This window comes from Pundamilia nyererei, unplaced genomic scaffold (genome assembly GCF_000239375.1).
Source record: "Pundamilia nyererei isolate P.nyererei 1_Seehausen unplaced genomic scaffold, PunNye1.0 scaffold00069, whole genome shotgun sequence".
Taxonomy (NCBI): domain Eukaryota; kingdom Metazoa; phylum Chordata; class Actinopteri; order Cichliformes; family Cichlidae; genus Pundamilia; species Pundamilia nyererei.
In genome coordinates this window covers 2163803-2188654 of record NW_005187470.1, presented here as the reverse complement: position 1 = coordinate 2188654, position 24852 = coordinate 2163803, and the positions used below count along the sequence as shown (strand labels likewise).

General features: G+C 41.4%; 2 protein-coding genes across 2 annotated transcripts; one reads left to right on the top strand and one right to left on the bottom strand.

Annotated features, from left to right (window-relative positions):
- Positions 1–638: 638 nt before the first annotated feature.
- On the bottom strand, positions 639–18876 carry zranb1a (zinc finger, RAN-binding domain containing 1a). Its single transcript, XM_005736482.2, has 10 exons — positions 18529–18876; positions 17220–18072; positions 11262–11449; positions 10102–10255; positions 9146–9217; positions 8238–8436; positions 7445–7565; positions 5855–5984; positions 4693–4922; positions 639–3679 (listed from the first exon to the last, which is right to left on the bottom strand). Exons 2-10 carry the CDS (start codon positions 18046–18048, stop codon positions 3464–3466), a joined length of 2139 nt encoding a protein of 712 aa, XP_005736539.1. The 5' UTR covers positions 18049–18072; positions 18529–18876; the 3' UTR covers positions 639–3463.
- A 471-nt stretch (positions 18877–19347) lies between these two features.
- Positions 19348–22481, top strand: hpdl (4-hydroxyphenylpyruvate dioxygenase-like). The gene is made up of 5 exons (XM_005736481.2): positions 19348–20089; positions 20177–20343; positions 20421–20572; positions 21077–21204; positions 21623–22481. The coding sequence occupies exons 1-5, from the start codon at positions 19392–19394 to the stop codon at positions 21825–21827; spliced, it is 1350 nt and encodes a 449-aa protein (XP_005736538.2). The 5' UTR covers positions 19348–19391; the 3' UTR covers positions 21828–22481.
- The last annotated feature ends 2371 nt before the right edge of the window (positions 22482–24852 follow it).

Below are 24852 nucleotides of genomic sequence, written 5' to 3'. Positions count from 1 at the left end.
ATGGTGACCCAGTCCCTTCTGTGAGCACATTTCACACTGAAGACAGGAAAGGGTTAAATTCAGCATGGTTTCTTAATGACTCAGGAATAACACTTTTTTTTTGCAGATATTGTTTCTCCTCCCGCCCCTCCCCCCCGCAAAATAATTGTCTATAAAAGGAAAAAAGAAAACAAAGCCTGATCTGGTTCGTCTGAATATTGAATATTTCTCTCCATCATCCTCTCCATCGTGGTATTTTTATAAAAAGGACACATTCACACATTTTTTTGGTGTTAAAGAGTTTTGAGGAGTCCTGTTAGATTCGTATTGCCTAGTTAAATGTTCCTATAACCATAGTCCTATGTGATCCCCCCGCTCTACCTGCTCCTTAATATTTCCTTTGTTCTAATGAAGGCCAGGTTCTTTGGGGCATCCTGTACTCTGTAAGAGCAATAGCTGAAACTCTTATTTAGTGTCCCAACAATAGCAGAAGAGGCAGCCAGCAGTATGTTTTTGTTTTTAGTGTGAGTATTTGTATTTGTTTCTTGTACAAGGTGAACATTTAGCATTCAGTGCAGTTCAAATAAAAAAAAAAGAAAGAGAAAAAAAAAAAGATAAGAAAGATACGATTCTGAGAACCAGCCGTCTGTACTGACTTCTTGATTTTCATGTAAAACAAGTTTACTCCCTTGTCATGTACATGCACTGGCCGCTTCATTAGGTACACCTGTTTAACTCAGCAAATGTCACAGCAAGAAAATAATCACATTTAGCCATGTACAGTCAAGATTGGCCTTCAAAGGCCCAGCAGAATGCAGAAGAAAGGTGATTTTAGTAAGTATCAGTAACTACTGATCTACTGGGAATTTCCCCGTACAGTAGAGAAGAAAGGTGAGTGGCACTTCTCTGGGTGAAAGTGCATTAATCGTGCACGGAGCATGCAGGAGAGCATCTCTGAAAGCGCAACGCATCGAACCTTGAAGCAGGTGGCGTACAACAGCAGAAGATCACATGCGTGCTGTGTCTGTCTGATAAGAACAGGAAGCTGAAGCTACAATTTGAAGATTTGTCAAATTGGACAACAGAAGAAGAAGACTGGAAAAATGTTGCCTGGTTTGCATGTCTTGATTTCTGCTGCAACATTTAGATGATAACACCAAATTCCTAGCATGGATCCATCGTTCCTTGTATCAGTGATGGAGTGATGGGATATTTTCTTGGTACTTTTTGATCCTGTTGGTACCAATTTATTATTGAGTAATGCTGCTGACCATCTCAATCCCTTTGTGACCACAGTATACCCATCTTCTGATGGCCGCTTCCAGCAGGATAACACTATATCACAAAGCTCAAGTCTTCTCAGACTTGTTTCTCAATGTGACAATCTGCTGTGCTTGTCACCAGATCTCACTGCGCACCTTTTCAGATGTGGTAGAACGGGAGAGTCACATCATGGATTAGCATGAACGTGCAGCCAACAAATCTGCAGCAACTGTGTGATGCTATTATGTCAATATGATCAAAATCTCAGAGCACTGTTTCTAATACAATTTTAATTGTATGCTATGAAAAATGAAGGTCATTCTGAAGACAAAAAAAGAGAGTCCACACGGTATTAGCATGGTGTACTTCATAAAGTGATCAGCAAGTGTATATTTCATAATTATGAAAAAAATAAAATAAAATAAAAATCACAATATCAGGGCTTTATCACAAGTGTAAAGCCCCAACACTTGGTGGTGGTGGGGGGGGATGAAGACAATACTGAAATAGAATGAAATCCAGTATTTGGGGCTACAAGAAATAACTTCTTATTGAATGGAAAAACAAAAACAATCTCACATTGTTTAGTCCCAGAACAATTAATTTAAAGGGGAGGGGGGGGGAAAGGTCTGTTTTTATAAACCTGTCTTGATCTAGTAATTCTGTAAGTTTTAAACAAAATCCTGCTGAGGGGGTAAAATAACAGACTGTATATAAAAGATGAATGTATGGAACATAAGTGAAAAGTGCCTTAAACCTGCAGTTCTTCATATTGCCAGCAGGGGGAAACTCTTTGGCTACAAAAAGAACCCTGCAGGTTAATTAATATTAAAAGTCTTATTCAGAAATTTAAACTTTAATAAAAATTTGTATTTAATTTTGTCTAAACTGTTGTTTTGCACGTTGCAAATTACGGCCCACGTCTGAGTTAAAAATGATGATAAAGCTAAGATGTGGGGCCCATCTTGTCCTGAATGTGTAATTTTCTTGGCCAAATTAGCCCCACTATCAAGCACCATGATGGCCAAGATGTAAATATTCAATTTGAGCCTTTACAACATAACTTTACTAACCAATAAGTGATGGTACCGAGGCTAAAGCCATCTTTTATATACAGTTTATGACATGCTTCTAAAACTAACCGTGATTTGCACTATAGAGAACTCCATACTGCAGTGATCCTACTTATATTTAGATGATGTGGGTGCACAATGTGAACATTATTGGCTGTGTCCTTGTGTGCGATCAAACATTCCCGATCCACCATCACCCAGTGACTTCAGCTATAACAGGAAGGAAAAGCAATCGTGCGTGTGTGGCGTCACCAATTCAAACAACAAATTTAACGGTGGGAATTAATGAACAATGCAAGTAAGTAAGTAGGTGCAAGTGAGTCAAATTTAATATTAACGCTGTCCACTGAAAGAGGCGGGGCGTTTGGTTTTCTTTCCCCCACCAGCATCATCACCACCACCCACTCAAACACAAACTGTGTCACACATAGAAATGTCAGTAAGCCTGTATGTCCCCCCCCCTCACAGAATTTATGTATAATCTGTGCAAAATAAAATACTTCAATACTTCAACTGAAAAGATCCAAAAAAAAAAAAAAGCAACCAAAAAAAACAGATAAAACGGGGCAGAACAAAGGGTATCGCCTCCGCGTGCCAACTCTTCTGAACAAATAAATAAATTCAACATCAAATGGGGCTTTGTAGAGGGGATCAGCAATCAGGAAAACAAGTGCTCTGTAAACCTTAAACATACACACACACACACACAAAAAGGATTATCATCCTCTCAGTTTGAAGCAAAAATTTCTGTCAGGCAATTCTGTATAAATGAACTTTGCCATCTAGTGCAGCTTCAGGATTTCCTTAAATACAGTATATTTTTCCTATATGAGCTATTACTTCTCTCACGGTGAGATAATTACCTTGACAGGAAGCATCAAGATAACCGGTAAGGACTATAGGGAGGCAAACCAAGTGGACTTGCGTTCATGGGAGCAGTAATCAGGATTCTGTTTGATGGTGCTGGTATCTTCTCTACCACAGAGCTCACAGAACACATGCATTATTACAAGTTAAAGATTTACATTTTTGGAGAAACGAGGGAGGGGAAGGGGAAATGTAGATAGCAAGGTAGTCTCTCCCAGACCCTATAATGTCCATTCCACAGATTTAAGAGCTCTTTTCTCTCTTCTCTACTTCCCCTTCACTCACTCATCTTCATCGTCCTCTTCCTCGCCATCGGAGAGAGAGGCACAGGGGTGGATCTGGCGGTATCTGTCCAACCACTTCTCCACCATCTGGGTGACCAAGGGGTGGTTACGGCGGCGAGAGCTCTTCTGCATGGCAGCCAGCATGCCTCCTTCTGTCACGCAGCAGTCCAGCCATTCCCTCAGCAGCTTTTCCTGCTGCTCCTCGTTGCCCATCTGAAGTCACACACAAAACATGCTATTAGTAATGTTCAGAAACACGCTTTCACCTCACAATAGCACATGTTAAAAGCTTTCCTGCATCAATTTGCAAAAAACAAAGCTAAAACTGGTCTACAGCCAAAATCACTGAAACTAATGCTAAAGATTGTTAGTCGTTTCACGAGGCACTGCTACCAAAACTGGAATTTTTATTACAAAGGCCGCTCCATCCAAACTGTAGATTCAGTTTTGATGAAATGCAACAAGTATTAAATACAACTGGTAGATTTTTCATATTTTAAGATTAATGCAGTTTTAAGTACTGTGACTCAGAAATGGTACAAGTGAAAGGCTTATAACATCTGGTAGTGCGCTAGATTATTACATGGTCACATGGTGAAACCAGCTTGTCTACAAGTCAAAATACACTGGGTAATTGATCCAACTGCTGTTTCTTCACATCCCAACATCCCACCTACACATAATATTTTAACCTAGCCTTGTAGACTGGGCTTTAAATGCAGTCAGCACAGTTCTTTTTGGAAATTGAGCTGGCATAACCCTGCTAGGCTTTCTAATATTCTTCATTAGCCGCTACAGTGGATCAGCCGCCTCCATAATCACACTATCCCTAGCATCCTCGTCTTTCATGCCACCCCTCTTTTTATCCTCCTTCACTACATCCATGAATCCTCCTTCCCAGTAGCTCAAATCAAACACCATCCCTCCTCTGCACATCTCCAAACCACTATACCTAAGCTGTCCCCGTGATGTACTAAATCTTAATCTTGTCCATCCTGGTCACTCCCAATAAGAAAATAAAAATTAGGACCTTTGTCTCCTCTGCCACCTCCAGCTCCGCCTCCTCTGTCAGTTCCACCCCCCGCCCCCCAAAAAAAGCAGTAAAGTTCAAAAATATTTACAGTAATACCAAAATACACTTCTCAAAATTACCTGCTTTTTAAAGTTAAATTTAAAAAAAAAAAATTAACAAATCTGCAGTTTTACAGCACAACCACAGTTCCTACCTCTTGTGCAGACAGGAAGTGAATATGCAGCAGCTTCCTTTCGCTGTCCACCAATGGCAGGAAAGTGACTGTGACATCGTCGTCAGTATTGAGGTTGGCGCCCGCACCGCGATTGTCGTAGCCGTCGTTCTCCATAGCCACCAGGGCCGAGAAGTGACCCCGTGTGTAGCCCAGGGCAATGGGGCTCTTCCAGCAGAAGCTCTGCTCCCATAACAGAGGCAGGTACACACCTGAAGACGCACAAACTAGTCAAAAGGTGCTGCACGCCACAGCACTCGAGGCATCGGCCAGGAACAGGCTCGGCAACTGTTCGCTCAAATTGTGTGCAAATGTCAGCCGAGGCCGAGCGCACTCTCAGATTTGACCTGACGCTAGAGGCGGCTGCTTTTTAGCCCGCTGAAAACAACCGGTTCTTTGTGAGCAGAGACGAGCTCCGCGGTGCAGCCTGATGCTCTGCTTTTTCAGAAGTGCACCCGCCCTCAACCCTCTGGCTTCTGACAGGCCAGCTTCCAGCTCCAAAAGCACACCAGCAATCACTAAACACTTAGCGTGCAATGTACACAAAAGCTACGGTTTCAGTCTACACACATAATTACCGTAATTAAGGCAGGCCATCATAACCAGGCTGCACCCTAAACGGAACAGATACACAGCGAGGCATCACAGACCATTTTATTTATTCAAATTATCAGTGCAGCACACCGAATGAGGTCAAGATATTCTGGCAGCCACGCACTCCAGCTGTGCTCACTCTGCATCTCATACACAATAGCCTGTCTGTATAAGTAATTCTAATGGCCTTGTTTCATGTGGTGTTGCTGCAGGTGTTTAAAGCTGGCTCGCGCCATGATAAATGTTAGAAATAAACAGCGAAGCTCACCGGGGTCAGTTTATCACAAATTCCACTCAATTTTAAAAAGTTCTTTCTGCTTAAATTAAATATTAGCAGAGCTGTAACATAAGTGACTACTACACCCTCTACAGTGCACACACGAGGGTCCAAAGCTTCACCTTTGATAGTCACATCAATAAATATTAAGAAACATACTGATCAGCAAGTGTCAGTACTCCGTTTCCATTTTCTCCAAGATCTGACACCCTTTACAAGTTCAGGATCTGAGTTGAGAACACCGTTTTGTATTACAGCCACACGATGCCTCACCTTGAAAACGAGTGTATCCTAACGTTTCCCCACGGAAACTTTTGTAGTATTTCACTCCGTAGACTATGATGGGTCTTCGAAGAATATGTGCAAGAACAAAAATGTGGGTCTGCTCTAGGCTGGCCCCGGGCTAAAAAGAGGAGAAAAAGAAAAAGCATAAGAATAGTTAGGCATTGTGATCATACTGCAAAGAGAAAAGTATCTTATGCACGAGTATGAACGCTTTTCTTTCCTTCTCATTGGGCACATTACATAAGCACTTTTAAATATTCTACTGCTGCAATGATCTATCGCATAAAAAGGGGTTTCAAAGTTTCAGCCTTGTGGGATGGGATTTAAAAAGCTTGGTTTTTATCCTTCGGCTCTCATCTCTCCGTTGCTGTCAAAGCCTGAGACGAGGTCACTGCTTGGTAGCTTTTGCTGTGTTTGTTTGTGCTGCTGGTAGAGTGGCTCTAAGCTAAATGCCTGTAAATCCCAAGGTCACATGCTGGGGAGAGAGAGTGCTGCTTCAGCAGGCGTGCCGGTAGATCAGCTGTCTACAACTTCATCTTAGGGGATCAGCAGTAAATTGCTTATGTCCTATCTGTCATTCACACATGATCCACCATGCACAGTGCGACCCTTCCGACTGTCTTTTCCCATTTAGACTAATGCACATATATGACAATAGTTCATAGTTTCAGTAGCTTGTGCTTTATGCAGACCTTTATTTCCTCAAATAGAGTTGTTTTAAAAAACAAACAAACCCAAAAACAAACCGTGGTCGAGGTCACTGCAGCAACAGAATCTGACAAAACAGCAAATCAATATCTACACTAACATATGTTTTGCACTTCTGGTGGTGTCGTGAAGTTGGCAAGCACAATTAATCTACTTGCAACTGCGGTGTCAGCCTGTTGAATTACATAACCGCACGCCCGTACTGACGAGATAACCTATCGGCCTGTTTGAGGCGGCGGAGTGAGCGTTGTGCACGTAACACGACTACCCGGTGTTAGAGACCAGATGGAAGAGGCTCCACGAACAGACTGATTGCGTTCATGTCGAGATATTAAGCAGATCAGCTTCTAGCTTTGAAAAGACGGTTTCAAATGATTTCAATGTAAAAGGGCTTATTTAATTGATATTTGTTCAACTGTATTAATTGTGCATATTGAGTTTCTTTGAGGATAGCTGTTTGTAAATGACAGTTTTTGAGTTGAGTGAGCAAAATATAAATGCATCCAACTATCTTATGAGTTGCCTTTTCTTGATCAAATACAGGCGATACATTGCAATTTTGATGCTTTCCCACAATTATTGCAATATGACTCACACGCTTTTGCTGACTGGAGTGCTGCAAGAGTCTAATGAATATGCAAACAATGCAAGAGAGGAAAAGGACTATTGTTATGTAAATATTTTGGAGACAGACGTTTTGGGTCATAATCCTTCCCGTTTTGCCTTTGTTAGTGCATCAATTTATACATCATTTTCCAGCTTCTATTTCTTTTGTAGACCAAAAAATAAAAAAAATTTAAAATGTACCACTGTCTTTAAACTCAATGGAAGTGAAGGTAGGCTGTAAACCAGAGACAACAACATAATTACCTGGCTGGCCAAAGACAGAATGAAGGCCCAGTCTTCCTGCCACTGCTCCTCTCTGAGGGAGAAATGTAAACCAAAGCTCTGCGAGTACCATGACTCCCACTCCTTCCAGCGTGTGTAAAACCTATTTAAAAAAAAGATTATTATACTATTTTCAAAGCTTATTGAATTAAAGGTGACCTCGAGCTCAGCCTGCTTGTATAGAATGGATTACTTTATGTATCCATTTACAGGGCTTCAAAAGAGCTACACTTTAAGTGCCAGAGGTCTTAATTATACATAAACAGAACAATCCACGCACCTGCAATGCTCATTAAAAGGACTTTTACCCATGTTTTTTGTCTTGTATGAGTGTAGTCTATAGGCATGTCCTCTAGAAAGAATATTCTGTTATACACCAGTTTGAAAATCTGGATTTACAGTCACTCGTATTCCAAGAATATAGCAAAAACTTTAAAATAAATATAATTATGATGTAAACAGGTCATAAATTCACAAAGAAAAAAAACAAAGTGCTTGTGTTAAAGTGAATCGAATCAATACAATAAAGTCTAATTAAATAAAATAGCATAACTTGGTAGAGGGGGAAATGATGAATGACTTTTTTTTGTTGTTGTTTTAATGTGTCCAGTCTTGTTTGCAGTTTATTTCTTTCAGTTCGTCTGCTCTCGCTTTGTTTTTATGCAGATAACACGAGGCCATTTTTGAATATGCAACATGAACTGAGAGCAGCCTGTGAAAATTTTCAAGTGTCAAGTATCAGACTACAGGAACTGTGTAGGGCTGAGCCTCTCACCAGTGGGAGCAGTCGTGCAGGCTGTCGTGGAGAGCCTTGCGGAGGACAGAGTCCTTGTCGTAGATGCCCCAGGTGGCCTGCAGAACAGAGTCCAACAGGCAGTCTCCGGCAGTGCGGTTCCACAAGGCGTAGAGGCGACTGTCCAGGCGTGTCCCCAGCTCCAGAGACCAGTTGATAACAGGAGATTCCTCTTCCAGTTCTATAAACAGATATAAATGTGCGATTGGGTGTTGAGGACTATGAGGACTTGAGACAATAACTAATCAAGTTCCATGTTGTTGCAGTGAAAACACAAAAGAGGAACTTGTTTTACACTGGCTGCATTTATTTTCTCCGCTAATATATTTGATAGTTTAATGAAAAGAATCAAAACAAAAAATTGTGTTTCCAAAAACTCAGCATGGGATTGCACAGATGCTGCGTTAAGCGTTTCAGATGTGCAGCTGCTGCAGCCGCTATTTCCACAGGGACAAAATGCAAAATGCAAAACCTGCTTTTCTGCTTTTCTCTTCCCATCGTGGAATATTATTAAACACATCTCCCTGAATATGCAATCATATTCTGCACCAGAAACTCAAGGCAGCTCTATCCAGTAGCCCACTTTAAGGTGGCTTAAATGGGTCATAACACTCCTTTTATATCTTCGTTGAAACACAAAACACACACACAGCTGCACTGGGAGAGTGTCATTAGATAAGTATGTGGGAGGGAAACTAGTGAGCTCAATTAACCTAATTAGAGAAGGAAAAGAAGACGAAGCAGGAGGTGGGGAGCTGATTGAAGACAAACACAGGCGGGGAAGATGCTAGTTTAAAGTCCCTTCTATTGCAGGACGTGAATGGCTGAAAACATGCAACTGGACAGATTGAGAATATGACACAGGATATAAAGAATGACATCTTCAGTACCTTTCTGCACATCTCGATCTAACACCTCATCAAACAACTTCTCCTGGACAGCAGGCGGCAAGTCTTCTATATCTGCAGAGAAACATGGGAAAGATAGGTTTTCATGCTCGTTATAACCTAATGGTAGACAAGGCCGAGGGCAACATAAATGCTACAGTAATGACACACAGAGGGGATGTTCTTCACTGGATGGCATTTTGTCAATGGCACACTGTAAATACAAGCTCTGTGTATTGAACTGTGCACACACAAAGCCAGAACACTGGTGGCTGTTCTCTGGTTCAATAGTGAATGGCACTGGCTTTGTCTGAGAGCAAGAGAGACACAAACAGACAAAGCGAGAGAGCGAGTGCCCTGCAGCTGGCCTCGGGCCAAATTCACTCTGTAGTGAAATGCTTGGCATTAGACGCACACACACAAAAATTCGAATTTATATGCAAAGGCTTCATAATCTTTGCTCCCAGGGGCAGCAGCAGGACTAGATCAGAACAGTGGGTGTTCTTAAAAGTAAAGTGCATGTCATTTCAGTGAAGACATAATGCCACAGGGACGAGCTGATGTTTCTCTGAGCAATGCGGCGGGGTCCTATTCTTACACTCAAGTTCACACATTGACAATTTAGACATTTATACTGTGTAGAAGAAAATTCTACAGAGAAGCCATGAATAGAATCCCAAAGAGCACAAAAGTAATTATTTCCCCGTTGCTTGCTTCCAGAGTAAATGGAGCCAGTAATATTCAGTGTCAGACATGACAAATATTAAGACTGGTTGTTGGGGTGGGAGTTTAATCTGAGCTGTTTATTGAGGCTACAGGAAAAATTATATATTTCTGCGAGCACAGGCCCATAAAGCAAAACTGATAAAGGGATAAACAGGAAGAGAGGTTAGATTACACGCACAAACACACACCAATAAAAATAAAAAAAAGTGGTATAAGCATTAAGACCCAAGTACCTGCGGGCAGAGTAAAAGTGACCAAGTCGGTGAGGAAGTAACAGGTGAAGTCTCCTTTACGTTGACGTAGTGAAGATGCAATCTCTCTGCGGATCTGCTCCGTCAGCTCGGGACACACCATGGAAGGGATGCACTTGGCTGCTTGCTGGCTCACCTTGTAGACATGCACACAGATTAATAATTTTGATTTTACAATGAAATTAAAAGATTAAATGAATTTGTGAACTTTGGACTATATAACTAAAACTAAGCTAACTTATCTACACTTAAGATACGTCTGCAAATGTACTACCCCAAAAGATTTGTTATGCTAAATGCTTGCCCTCCCAAACTGAAAATTCAAAACCGCAAGCTCCACCCACGACATTATGGTAGCGCGCCAGATGTTGTCCATCAGCTGCAGCACGCCAGGAGGGTTAGCATCAAAAGCTGGGCAGGCACAGTGCCAATTCTATTAAACAGAAGCATTGTATTCACCCACACTGCATGCCGAGAGTGAATGCGCTGCCATCCTGTGCACTCGGATACACCGTTGTCTTCTCTTGCTCACAATTTTGTTTGAATTGTCAATTCCAGTTTTAGTAGTGTTAGTGAATCTTCTCAAACAGAGACGAGATCCTTGACACATACTCATACGGCGTCGAGACATGGTTCCCATGCATTTCACGCAGCACAAAAGAGGAAGTTGGTCCACCTTACCCACCCAAGCATTTGTCATACTGGGGATCAAACTCTCCCATGCATAGTAAAGACCTGCCTTTCTATGCTTGCCAACATGCTTCCTGTGCCTTTTCCTAATCACTGTTTGCTCTCCGAAACCACATCAACTCTGTTATCATGCCCCATAAGAAACAATGACAGAATAGCAGCAATTCTAATACCCCCCTAATTCTAAAAAAGTGCTTTTCTGCTGTAATTCTATGCATTAAGAGCATCTATTTTTCATTATATAGCACACTTGGTAAGGAGCAATTATAAGCGGTTGTGGCTGATAATGAGAAATACAAAAAAAGCACTTAAAAATGAAAAGTTTCTGTAACATAAAGACTTTACAGGCATGTTAGAATTTTTTGGATCTTTTTTATAAAAACTGACATAAATCCTCTTAAGTTTAAAAACTTATGGCAAATTTTTGCTCAAAGATTCAAGACTATGCTTACCTCTGTTAGCAGAATGGCGAGCATGTCCTGCCTTTGAAAGCGAATAGCCAGATGTACCAGAGTGAAGCCTACATCAAAAGCTGAGGACCGATTAAGGAGCTGCACCTCGTCTGCAGTGAGCTGTCGGGCAATGTCGCCACCGGATGACTTATAAGCTTCTACTGCCGCCAGGTCTCCCTCCACAACGCCTGCAGGAGAGGAAGGAAGGAAGGAAGGTTTAAAAAATAAATAATTAAAAAGGAAAAATAATGGAAAACAACTGTTAAAAGTGATGAATCAGTGCCTAAATATTGCTGACACAGCTTCTTTTCTAGGATTGTGCGTAGTGAGGCTACCAAACTTTAATAGAGTGACTCATGTCAACATAGTCGGCCATTTATGTCATCACATGACATACACATTCAAGTGCGGTGCATCGATATAGGGAAGACTAAATGATACAACACAAGCCATTTAACAGCACTACAAGTCCAACCTCAGAGCTGACCATAAAAGGTTCAACACCTTTGTAAACATCATAACCCATCTGCAATGTAGCCTTTATTACTTTGGATTAGTATTACTTAGGCATACTGAAACAAGCAAGTGTATTCAAAAGATAATCAAAAGAACATACATGTATCAGCAAAAAAAAACAACAACATTAAAATCCATTTTAAAAATGGTTTAGATATATTTTTTGGAGCAGCTTCAATCCCCATGTCTGTTCTTGTAGAAGCAAGATGTAACAGACAGCTTTAAATGTGTTAACACAACATCGCAAGTCACAATTTATTAATATTAAAACCTGGGAGAAATTTGTAAAACAAATTCAACTAGAGGAAAAAATTAAATAGGGCCTTGATGTCATTCGACAGCTCTGATGACCTTTAGATGTAGGCACGAGCTAACCGAGTGCAAGAACAGTTATCACACTGTCGGGCTACTACATAGCAGAACAGACAGAGCAGTGTAGCTGTAATGTGGCGCTATCAGAGAGCTGTGTAACACATAGGACAGTGTGTTGAACCTACTAGTCTCAACATCTGTTATGAGTGAAACAGCCAGGTAGCAAACAGGACACTGGAAGAGCTGCTTTATTTAAACTGGCTGCCTTACATCAGGATGTTCTCTCAGGCAGGAAAGAGGACAGTTGAGTGAATCTGGACTAAAACATTCCAAGCATGACCCTTCTCATTTTACACATACTGGGTGACATTTTGCAAACAGATCTATAAATACATGCAGAATGATTTGAGTTGCAATAGCTGTTGCTATGCGGGAGACCTCAAAGGAACTCAAGAATGCGGTGACCCGTTTTCAGTGAATACAGGCAGTTTTGCTAAATTTAGACTTAGATAAACAAACCGTAAACCTTTGTCTGGGCTCTGTTCTTCCAAACCATTAATAGAGGGCCAACATCAAGTGTGCTCAAGTGAGGCAGTACACTTAATGTGGGCTGCCTCACAGAATATGAAGGCCCGCACTAAAACGTGATGAACTTTAAAAAAACATTTCCATCGGTCAGCTTAATGGTTTCTCTTCGTTCAATATTTTGTTACCCAAGCATGTGGTTACATGCTAAACTACATTTTTAAACAGTGATTCCCAATAAAGCATGCACTGCAGTGCAATCGACAAACGAGGTTTCACCAAGATGATAGCTAGGATCCTTAAATTCTTGTTATCATCATCATAGCAGTCTGGTACCCGACCCAAGACAAATTTACTTACTCCCTGACGCAACAGCACAAATGTCACGCAAAAAGCAGTGGTAGTTCATGGGGTTCAAGTATCACTGGATCTTGTTTGCAACTGGAGGAAGAGTGGAGTGGGAGACTGACGGCATCTGCACTGATGTGCATGCTGTAACCAGTTTGTCGTGGTGAAGAGTGAGCTCAGCGTCAAGCTGAAGCTGTTGATTTACTGGTCGATCTATGTTCCTACCCTTCCCTGTGGCCGTGAGCTCTGGGTAGTGACCCAAAAGAACTGATTGCTCATTTCCGCTGCTTTTATCAGCAATCTGCAACTAGTGTACCCTTAGAGATAGGATGACGAGAATGGCAGTTCGAAAGAGGGTCAGTGTTCAGGCAGTTGACTATGATACCTCCTGGATGGCTCTTAGTTGAGGGGATTCTAGCATATCCAACTGGGAGGAGACCCAGTGCAATCCTAAAACATGCAGGAGAGATTACGTTTCTCACCTGGCTGTCTCCCATGACATCACTGATTAGACTGCTGTATCAAGTCCCTGATAAACGGGAATGGATAGATGGAGAGATATCCTACTGGTTAAGGCAGCTAGGTTTGCAAAAAAAAAACCAAAAAAAAAAAAAAACCCCAGACCTTTCTTGTGTGACTCATACCAATCTTTGTAATATAAAACAAAAGCAATAAAAGAGAAGTTATGAAGACTTTCTAAAAACCGAGAAACAAGTAATTGGATGGTCAAGTAATGTGCATTGGCATGTTGAGCAAGCATTAGTGCAAACCAGATTTCTCGACCAGTATTAGGGCTGCCACGATTAGTCGACTAGTCACGATTACGTCGACTATCAGAATCATCGACGACTGATTTAATAGTCGACGCGTCGTTTGAAGCTTTGTAAGATCACAAAAGACGCAGGAATAAGTAGCAGGATTTAAGAGTGCAATAACGGACTGAAACAGAAGATGGCAGCACTGCATGTACAAGGATGCCAGCTGCTGTTAAACCCCGAAGAAGAAGAAGTAGCTGTGTCCCAGAATTCATAGCGTAGCCCAGCTCAGTTTCCAACAATGGCGGCAGCTAGTTAGTTTTAATGTTACTCTTATTATTCTTTCTGGGTCACAAAATAAACGTTTAACATATTTTCAGGCGAGAATGTAGCTGTGTAAACCTCAAATATCTGCTCAGTTTATCAAGACACCATATATTTTCAAAAGCGCTTTTCGGAGACGTCTGTTACCCACTAGCTCGATAGCTAGCCGAGGGCAAGGCTCACTAGAGCCCGTGAGAACACCGGACTCCCAGCAAATCGTTTTCAAACCCACCGCCGTCTCTCAGGTTAAATATATATAAGGCTACGTTCACACTGCAGGCGAAAGCGCATCAAATCCGATTTTTTTTACCCTATGCGACCCATATCCGATCATGGTATGACAGTGAACGGCACAAATCCGATATTTTCAAATCTGATCTGGGTCACTTTCGTATGTGGTACTGAATCCGATACATATCCGATGTTTTAGAAAGCGACTGCTGTTTGAACGGTCAGGTCACATTAAATCCGTCTTTTACGTCACCGACACAAGACAGACGCCAATTATCAGCTCCGGAGAAGGGCCCGAGAAGACATCGCGAACGAGCGCTTCCTGGCCATCCAGTGTAGATGTCAGTGGAACTGTTGGGAAGACATCGTTGGAGAAACGTGAACATTTTATTTGTTCTGTATAATCTGCAGATTCTGACAGAAATCTGCAACTATCCTTTGAAGCACCGCTCCTCTAAAAGAGCAATAAGGATAATTATTAGGTTATTTACATTATTATGTAAATAACAAAATAACTTAAAGCAAAAATTGGGAAACGTAAAGTCCGAAGTCTTTATATTAACGGCCATCTGTCAAACAATACTGTTTGGTCTGGGTCTAAACAGAGCGCGTTGTGTGTGAAGTCTTCTTTTGCGCATGCGGGCCGCTTTGAGCGTTCACACTAGAGCGCGTTTGCTGTCGCATTTTATTTGTAGTGTGAACACGCAGACACAAAAAAAAATAAAAATAAAAATTGGATTTGATCAAAAATAAAAAATTTTTTTTAAAAAAATCGGAATGAGCAATAAGACCTGCAGTGTGAACGTATCTGCAAATTTCATTCAAATTTAATAAACTATCATCTTGTCTTTATTTTTAGTTAGCACATACCGTAAACACTTAAAGCTGTAAGCTAATGATAGTTATATAAGAGCAGATGCATGCTAGTGCAATAAGCTGTACGTTTTACGTCCAATAAATGCATGATCTGATTAGTTGACTAATCGCAAAAATAATCGGTGACTAGTCGACTATCAAAATAATGGTTTGTGGCAGCCCTAACCAGTATTTTATCTTTCGGAGCGCTGTATGGGTCCTTTCATTTAATGTAAATGAAGACATTTAAGTTTTAGCAACTGCAACCCATTAAAAGATTAGGCTATGTAATATTCGTCCCCATAATGACCCAATCACCCAGAGATGGGTCATAGAGGTTTTTAGGTATGATGGTTTGTGGTTTTATCCCAACTAGAACGCCTCATTACGCCCTCAGTGAACTAACATGTCAGAATATTTTGCCTTTGCATGCTTGACAAGGTCAGCTTCATGAGAGCATGTCTGATCCCAGCAGTGCCTACAGTCTGATCAATGCACATCATGCAGGTTGTGAAAGACTTTGAGCTAATATTGGTCTGCGCTTAACAAATACACAGTCTGACATTGTTTCTCAATCAGCTGCTCCACAGTAACCTATGGTTATCTAAAAGTAATGTGCTGGAACAAATGAAATCAATGTCTGTTTGTGTTTGTTTCTCGATATCTCTCACCATAAGTACTACAAAGTGGTGGGCTTGCATTTTTTGAATCATCTGAAAAATTCAGTTCATCATCGAGATTAATTTAATCTTCTGAAAGCAAAACAAACAGAGATCCTTGATAATGTTTTTTTCTCCCACACCACATTATCAGGAACCGCATCGAAATATAAACAGAGCGGCAACAGCAAGAGACACCAGTTAGGTTTTTCACTGAAACAAAAGAACCATAATACAAAACCATGTCCGCTTCCTTTTGTGGGAAAGCACAATCAATGGGAATCATCTGATTTTGGCTCTTGTACGGAGCACAAAAAACATTAAAGTAGAACTGCAGGAACACAGTAAAGTGAAGTGAGATCGTGTTTTCAGACCTGAGGAAGTGCTTGGCCATAACATACTCGACTCAGGCACTTCCTCCACTGACAAACACTTTGAAGAGCACATGCGATATAACCGTAAAGAGTCAGAGACATGGTATGAAGAAGAAGAAAAGAAAAAAAGGCTCAGCCATATTTAAAGTTAATACACGAGTCTTCCCATGTCTTTAAGGACAGCGGTAGGGAGAGGGGGGAAAAAAAGAAAACGACAAAAAAATAAAAAATACTGCCAAGTTCAATCAGTGCAAAGGTCAAGGGGGCGTTGATCATGTGCTGCACTCATGTTTTTTTTTCCTTCTGTTTTTTGTTGACTGTTTTTAATGTCCTGTCAATGTTATTTTTACCTCTTGGGGGGCTCTGTTCAGCACATACGCGTCACTGTTTACAGGGTCTATTGACTGTGAGCCAGGAGACTCTCTGCTCCATGGGCTGCACTTGCACTACGCTGCCCAGACGGCCCATTCATCCCCACCAGCTGGGAAGCACTCACACCCTCTCAGTTGCTCAAAGATGCTCTCAGAGCCCAAGTAAAAGCACTGGGAACATCAGTGGTGAGTTGGACCAAATTCCTACTTTCCCTTTTACCACATTTTATGGTTTTTTCATTGCAGTCAGCAGTATTTACCTGATGGCACCGCCCTATGAAATAACACAGCAGGAATTTCTTCTGTACTCTAATATTTGGAGACTAAACAATGAGTCATGCCGTCACTCATTTATAAAATACAAAGTGGCTCTTAGTGCTGTGCAACCTTGGCACTTTGCAGAGTGATGCACCATCTGCAATGTAATAACACAGAAAATGTGTTGCATTGGGGACAATAACTGCCACCTCTGTCTGGAGTACAATGCTTTGCTGTCGCTTAGCATGACATCACAGACGCACACAAAAAAAGTGTTGTTATAAGAAAAACATGACATAGGGGAGTGTATTCTTTTTAAACAAAATTAAGAAACAAGCACATTTTCACATCATTCATTTGCTATGAACCAACTGATATCCTAATCCATGCAGAAATTACATGTAACGTAGAAAGGGAAAAAAAAACTCACCAGCACATGCACTAAGAAACAGCCAGTCAGTTTTCTTCATTCGGTTCCTAATCTGCTTTAACCTCTTGAAGTCGACTTCTTGTTCCTCTTTGCTCATGGCTCCAGCTGCAAGCTCTATCCTCTGGAAATCCATAGTGACATGATCTTCCCTCTTGGGCATAGGAGGGGATCTCCTTTGCCCCTGGCCTTCGCTGCAACTGCCCCTCCACCGAGCCCTGTCTTGCTCGTTGATTACGGGTGAGGGCTCCGCAGACTCGGCCAGCTCTATGGCTTCTTGGTTGTTGGGCCTGGGGAGGGCACACACCACACATTTTGTAGTTCTGGGCCAGTTCTGGTAAGTGCAGGCGGTACATGTCCAGTGCTGCTGGTGGGTGTTGAGTCTGTTTCTGTCATTATACTCCTCACAGGTATCCACAGGAGAGTGGAGAGCAGGGCGGCAACCTGCATTGGAGCCTGACGTCTGTGGGGACTCAGTGGGGCTGCTGGTCCTCGGGCGCTGACAGAGGCACTGTGTGCAACGGATGGCACGAGGCCAGTTCAGATAGGTGCACATCTGGCAGGACCACTTATTGGCAATCTCAGCCATACTGGGTGACCTGACTCTAGGCCTGGCACTGGAATCAGGACAGATGAGGAGGCTGCTGCCACTTTCACTTCTAGAAGGCTCCCACTCCAGCCCGGGGTCCAGATCAGGACTATTTTTGTAAGGTTCCTCTGTAATAATGGGTCCCCTCAACCTCGGTGCACGGCACATAGTACATTTGATTGCAGATGGCCAGTTTTCATAGGTGCAGTAGTCACAGGCCCACTTTATCCTCTGCTCCGTCATTGTGGACTACTTTAGTTGGATGCACTGTTGTGAAAAATCCCGTTAGAGTTGAGACATAAACAATAGCTCTGCGAATAATCTCGAATAAGCAGGTATTACAAACCATTGTGTTTAGATATAAGAATTCCGTCCAGCATATGCTCCAGCAGTTTGTAAACTAACCTGCATCTGATCGGGCACATTCAATGACACACTGGCAAGATTACATTTTAGAGTGTTTGATTGGAATCCTTAATAATCCGTAACTCTAAGAAGAATGGTTAACAGCGCGGTTTTAACTCATCTGACTAAAGACACTATTGTGTTACTCTGCAGTTATGTTTTTAGTCTTTAGCTTTAGCTTGCTAGCTACTGAGCTAACCTCCTAGCATATATAGAGCTAACTGCCATCAAATCCAACGATTAACGCGCACGACGGAGCATACAGTCATGGAAAAGGTCATAATTTCATTCATGTGAAGAAAAATGTGATAATCTTACCGTTTCGTGACTGCGCTGCGCCGCCGAAAACCACAACAAACCCTTCTCGTTCACTCCCCCTCCTCCCCTCCTCTCCTCCTCCTCCGGCTCAATCAAACCTTTCCCAATCCGAATGATTTCGACTCCTCTGCCCTCTCACATGTTTACCTTCATGGACTCGTTAACCACTGGCGGAACAAAGCAATCCCCGGCAAAGCCTGGAACACCTCGAATCATCGTTTAAATCCGCGACTCTCCGTGGTTTACATTGCCTCCGTGTTGTTTAATGGCGGCGACAGCAGACAAATGAGTAGCAGAGCCAAAATAAACGCTGGCCTGCCTCCGTCACCAATCATCTGGCTGAGTTCTCAACGTGATTGGACAAAGGTAAAGTACTGTGTTGCCTTCAGGAACGTCCGGAACAGTCAAAACGCCCTGGGGGGTTTAATTTTTAGGACGCAGAAAGAGTTGATAACCACGTCGCTGAAATACTTTGCACATTTTGTCGATTTTTAGGCACATTGCACTAGACAAAAACATGTTGATGTTAGTCATGCTAAGACATTTGCGATTGGATAGTTTACACATCCCCAAAGATGTCCCCAAAGATTGGGATAGAAAACTGGATTACATAAATATGACATTATCCGTATGGATATTAAATCCGATATTTATAAGCAGCATAGAAACCATGGTGAGTCTGTAAATTGTTTAATTTCTTAAATTATATTTTGAATACATTCCAATTAAATTCTGAACTAGCTGTGAAGAATAGCAAAAGCTTTAAGTGTATGCTGATGTAACTGAAAAAAATAGGCTTTTCGGTTATGAATCAAGGGTTCCGCTTTCTCTGGACACGCCCCTTTCAAAACGTCACTGAAAACATGGCTGTTTTCTTGAGCCGGTTACACCACGTTTCGCTCCACGTTTCTAACGCGGAGAAAATAGCTAATGAGCTTGTCTCTAAATTCAAGTTTGATTTATTTGCTGCCAGATTAACTGACAAGTCCAAGCAGTTTGCTTTCAGGAAAGGAGCAGCAGTTTTCGTCGTAAATGAGAGACCCAGTAAGAGCAGAGTGGGACTGAATGAAGGGATACTGGGATTAGCTGACAGATACTCCATTGATCCACAGCGGGCTGACTTGGAGAAGTACAAGCAGGGTAATAATTCTTTGGGATGTCTTTATGATTTAAGCCCTCTTCATCCGGTGGATACTGTAAACAACGTGTGTTTCGAGGTAGAGGATGTCCAAAGGTCATTCAAGGTTCTGCGCGATCTGGGCTGTAATTTCTTGGTGCCTCCCACCACCGTTGAGGACGTGAATGGTCCTGTCACCTACTCGGTAGTAAAATCAATTGTGGGAAACGTGTGTCACACGCTAATTGAGAAGACAAACTATGAGGGAGTCTTTTTGCCAGGGTTTGATGTCATTGAAAAGGACTGGAGCTTGGGAGAAGAGGACATGTCTTGTCCTGTCACACACTTTGATCACATAACTTATGCCTGCCCCAGGAAGACAACCCACCAGGTCATGGGGTGGTACGAGAAGGTCTTTGGTTTTCAGAGGTTTTTCATTGATAGGTGAGAAATTGCTCCGAGGCATTTGTTGCCATATCTTTTCCCCAGCGTGGTGTCAGTAATCTCAAGGCTGTTTGTTCTCCTGAATAGTAATGAAGACGTGGATGAAGGTTTTGTGATAAACCAGGAGGGCATTGGGCTTCGACTTACTGCCATGGAGTACTGGAAGTGCAGCAAAGCAGGCATCGCTCTTCCTTTTGCTGGCAAAAAGGAGCCTGACTGCAAGTTTGTCATTGCGGAATCACTGCCCGAACAAGGTAATAGAAACCCCTAGTTTCTAATTTAAGCCACTATTTATGATCTCCGCCATCATTGTTTGCATTTGCTTTGTCAGGCCGGAACCAGGTTGACACCTTCTTGGAGCAGCATAGGGCCCCAGGGATCCAGCACATTGGGCTGTACACCAAAAACATTGTTTCTACTGCGCACACGATGGCTGAAGCTGGCGTACAATTTTCCTCCCCTCCTCCAGCCTATTACACTCAGGTTTGAATGATTTTGAACTATAATCACTGCAAGAAGCGACCTGTGTTTTATTCATATTTTCACATTATAGTTCTGTTTAATTTATATAGTTGGCCTGGATTTTGAAATTTTGGGAATTTGGGAGAAGCTTGTCCTCATACTTCCTGCAAGGCAGGCTTTCAGAGATTTTTCAGATCTTGTTAAAAGGGTACATTTTGATCCAAACCATGACATATTACCACACTTGACAAAGTAGTTATGCCTAAAACCTAGCTGAACTGTGACTTAAGGCTGAAAACAATATCAAAGAAAAGAGGGCTTTGAAGGCAAACTTCTCCCACTAGAACACATAATCCAAGTCATTATCACACTTTTCAAGGTTATGCCATCACCACACAGAAGGAGAACAGGGTCTGCTTTGTACCAGTAATCACAGGAGCAAACACTATAATTACAGACTTTGTAACAAGTTCAAAAATAAAGGAATTTTCCATCTTTTTAAACCCATCCCATTCGCTGTGGCAGCTGGGAAAACAGCAGGAAATAGAGGAAGCAGGTCACAGCCCCCAGATGCTAGCACAGCATGGGATTCTCCTGGATACAGACCTGCACCAGGATCCTTTATCACAGAGAGCATCCAGTGAAAGTAAAAGGTAAGAGCCAATCAAGAGTTGTAATCTCTCACAGCCTTCAAAGAATGCCTCTCTTGTAAATTGTTTTAGTCAATGGTTTCTTTTAACTATCTTTGGCATTATCTTATTAAATAAGTGAAACACTGTGAAAGTTTTGTGTGATGTATGGCTGCTCAATGTCAGCAAACAACCTTATCAGTCATCTCTATTAAAATGAGGACATGTTCCTGTTTTACTATTCAGTACAATTACAGAAGCCCGTTTGGCTTGCAACATGCATGTGAAAACTGCTTGACTTCGTTTAAAATTGCTGCAATAATGATGAAAGACACGAACCACAATTTTTTATTTTTTTATTTTTTTGTATTCACCAATGAAAAGTTGTGGAAACAGTCCCGAGGCTGAAAGTGAATCTACTGTGCTGCTTTTCCCCTTTCAGACATCTTCTACAGGTGTTCACCAAGCCCATATTTTCTGAGAACACCTTCTTTCTCGAGCTGATTGAGCGAAGAGGGGCAACGGGATTTGGCGAGGGGAACATCAAGGCGCTGTGGCAGTCGGTGCAGGCGTACATGGAAAATGAGAGGGTGGATCGTCAAGAACCTCAGGGATCCTCAAAAACTGCACAAACTGCTCTTAGTTAGCCACTCCAAACATTTCTATAACAGGTTGTGTTATTTCATGTGGCTGCACTATTTACTGAAAAACATATGAAATATTTAAATTAGTCTCTAAAAAGTCCCTCGTTGCACTGATGACACATTACTTATTATATAATGTATTCATATCTGTTGAAATGGGTGCTGTGTTCTGTACTTGAAATGATACAACAAAAGACACTTGCTGTAGGAGTAAAATAATGTCTTTGTTTTCACTGTCTCAAAGTAAACCACATTGCTCCAGAGTAACCTCAATAAACTTGACTCACAGTAAACTGTGAAAATCAATTGCTGGCTTCAAAATATTGTGCTCCGTTTTTCTTCTTGTGTGGGCCAAACTTCAGAATAAGCACACTTAAAACCTCTTAGACCTTCCTAGACAAACACTGACAATGGCCAGTGCATTTTAGTAATTGTCAAAGATACTGGAACTTACAGTTACTTACATTATATTTTGATAGTAGCACTTGCATGCGGTACTTTTACTTTGCAATGCTTTTGGGTGCAGTGGCTTGTTCTTCATTGTTAATGCAGCATATGTATGTAAAGTGTCTGAACACCACTTCCACATATACTCAATGAAGTATGCACAACAAGCTCAAGCTGCTAGAAGACTGAAAGCTTGCTAATGCATCAATGATAGTGTGCTTTTTTTAATGTATACTGTGCTATAATAACACTGTATATTAAAGTATTTTCACTTAAAACATTTAAGTGCATTTGCTTACTATAATGCTCATAGTTATGAATGCAGGAAAAGTGAGAAATGTTTCTTTATTTTTTTACATTTTATACTAAGGTATTATTAATTGATTTAATGCATTAGCATCACTTAGTCAAAGTCACTGTCCATATGAGAAAAAGTGACCACTTCATTGGCTCGTAATGTAGAAATGTATCCCAAACTATTATTTGCTGTTCACTTCATTATGTAAGCATTATGTTGGTGGAAAATTAAACTAGGCTCTTTGGCCCTTTTTTTCCCTAAATAACCCACCCACACAGTCACTTGAAGAACTGTTACTGGTCAAACAGCTGCACCTATTTCAGAAGCCGTGGTGGTTTTAGCAATGTGCATGCTTTGGCAAAAAAAAAAGTGGCTTTAGAACCTCTTAGAAGGGATCTCCAATCCCACAGAGATGTGCCAGTTCAATTAACTTGGCTATAAACATTATGGATGAGGATTAGTGGGATAGATGAGAAGCAGTGAAGTTTAATGGACTTCCATGAAAGCCATATGTTCTTTTTATGCCCTGTCTGTAGTTACAGTATCCTACTGAGTACACAGGAGAGTCACTGTAAAAACAAAACATAAAAACTCAGCAACAGGCAATTTATGAAATGAATGTACTTCTGCATTTTGACAAATGGTGTCAGTGTTTTTCCTTTAATCAGGGGTCACCTGCTCAGGCAAACTGCATTTTAAAAATGTTGATTCTGTATTAAGGATTTATGTTTTTCGATTACATAACAAGCAAACCGAAGCAGCACATACAAAATAGATGCACTCCCCTTTCTTCATTCACCACTGGAACTGGGCTGTGCTATGGCACGAGTTTCTAAAGTTTAATTTTAATTGCATTTGCTTCGAATTATCTGATATAATAGGAAATTATGCTGTGTGATAGAGAGGATTAACTGTTCATTAAAGTTGAGAAGGGATGGCTCCTGTAACAGGAGTCTTTTAGCCATCTGTCTCCAGCCACAGTGTGAACCCCAGATGGTGTATAGCATTCTGCATGGGGTCTCAGTAAATGGAGCTGGAAGATAACTCCCTATTTACTGTTAACCATATGCTAGCTACAGATTTATTAACAAAAATCATAAAGAAATATGCAAAAACACTATAATTTGTAGCTACATCAGCAAACACACTCCAGGTTACTTTTTGTAGCATTTTCCTACACTATAATTGGTGCACACTGCCCCCTGGTTGTGATAGTCACAACACACACTAGCAAACCTGTTGAACAGGAAGACTTCCACCCCTGTTCTGCAAGGTACTTTCTTCCTAAAGAGTGACTTTTAATGCTATGAAACAGAAAAGCCAAAAGTTTGTCTTATTATCTGTTTGCTAAATACCTTCTCTATAGGGATTTTGTGAAAAACCCCAAAACTCTAGCCCGGATAGTAGAAGAGACAAATCCTGGGTGCCCTTTAACACAAAAGGCAGACAGTCTAAAACCGAGGAGGACAGCCTGACAGTCTGGGGGAGATTAGAGGCACACAACAGATGTTACTCCTTGATTAACAATAGTGTCTGCCAGGGGTGAGTCTCAGCTCCCCACCCTTCTGAGGCCCACTATATTAATTCCAGCTCCTAGGAAATATATTGATTTACTGTACATAATGTTATGGGACAGGGATGATAATTTGCAGTCCTTTAACAATGCATAGAAAAAGCATGGACTTCATGAATTGAATTGCCACTGGCTCATCCAGTGGACCCATATTTAAACAAACAGTGAGCTAAACCAACTTTAAGGTGAGATACCCACCTCTTGTAAAAATACTTGTTTAAATAAACTGATAAAAGTGTACAACGAGCACAAGCACACATCTGTTTTATATGTTTAAGAAGTTAGAAGGCAAGCAAATATTGTGTGCAGGTTACCACATATACACCAGCTGCACAGCGTTTGTGTGTGCATGTATGAAAAGCTAAACTTGTATGGCTTTGCTGCTGTAGGTCATGATAAAGACTGAATTTAGTTCCTGGAAGAACATCTGCTTGCAATAAATCTATTTATTCAGGATTGGCCTGTGCTGTACTGGAACTGATAATGTAAGGTGGAACAAGCTATGTATATAGAACATGCATTTTACTCCCTCACCCTGTCTGTAAGTCACACGCACTTAGGTTATCATGTTACACTGCTGTGTATTGTGAAAGTACCCTGTCTATATGCTCAGATCAAAACTGTGATTACTTTTCATTACAACAGGGTTGCTCAGACCATTAGTTGTAGGCGCGGGGTGGTCTCTTTTACAAAAAACATCATTGGATAAT

What these genes read in the sequence shown, in the direction of transcription:
- zranb1a (XM_005736482.2), bottom strand. Translation starts at nt 18,048, where the DNA reads ATGACGGAGCAGAGGATAAAGTGGGCCTGTGACTACTGCACCTATGAA. An exon ending in TCGCCATTCTGCTAACAGAG is followed by an intron (nt 10,256 to 11,261) that starts GTAAGCATAGTC and finishes CATGTCTACAAG; the next exon opens with GTGAGCCAGCAAGCAGCCAA. An exon ending in TTCTGTCTTTGGCCAGCCAG is followed by an intron (nt 5,985 to 7,444) that starts GTAATTATGTTG and finishes TCCTCTTTTTAG; the next exon opens with CCCGGGGCCAGCCTAGAGCA.
- hpdl (XM_005736481.2), top strand. Translation starts at nt 19,392, where the DNA reads ATGGCTGTTTTCTTGAGCCGGTTACACCACGTTTCGCTCCACGTTTCT. An exon ending in CTCCAGCCTATTACACTCAG is followed by an intron (nt 20,573 to 21,076) that starts GTTTGAATGATT and finishes TCGCTGTGGCAG; the next exon opens with CTGGGAAAACAGCAGGAAAT. An exon ending in GCATCCAGTGAAAGTAAAAG is followed by an intron (nt 21,205 to 21,622) that starts GTAAGAGCCAAT and finishes TTCCCCTTTCAG; the next exon opens with ACATCTTCTACAGGTGTTCA.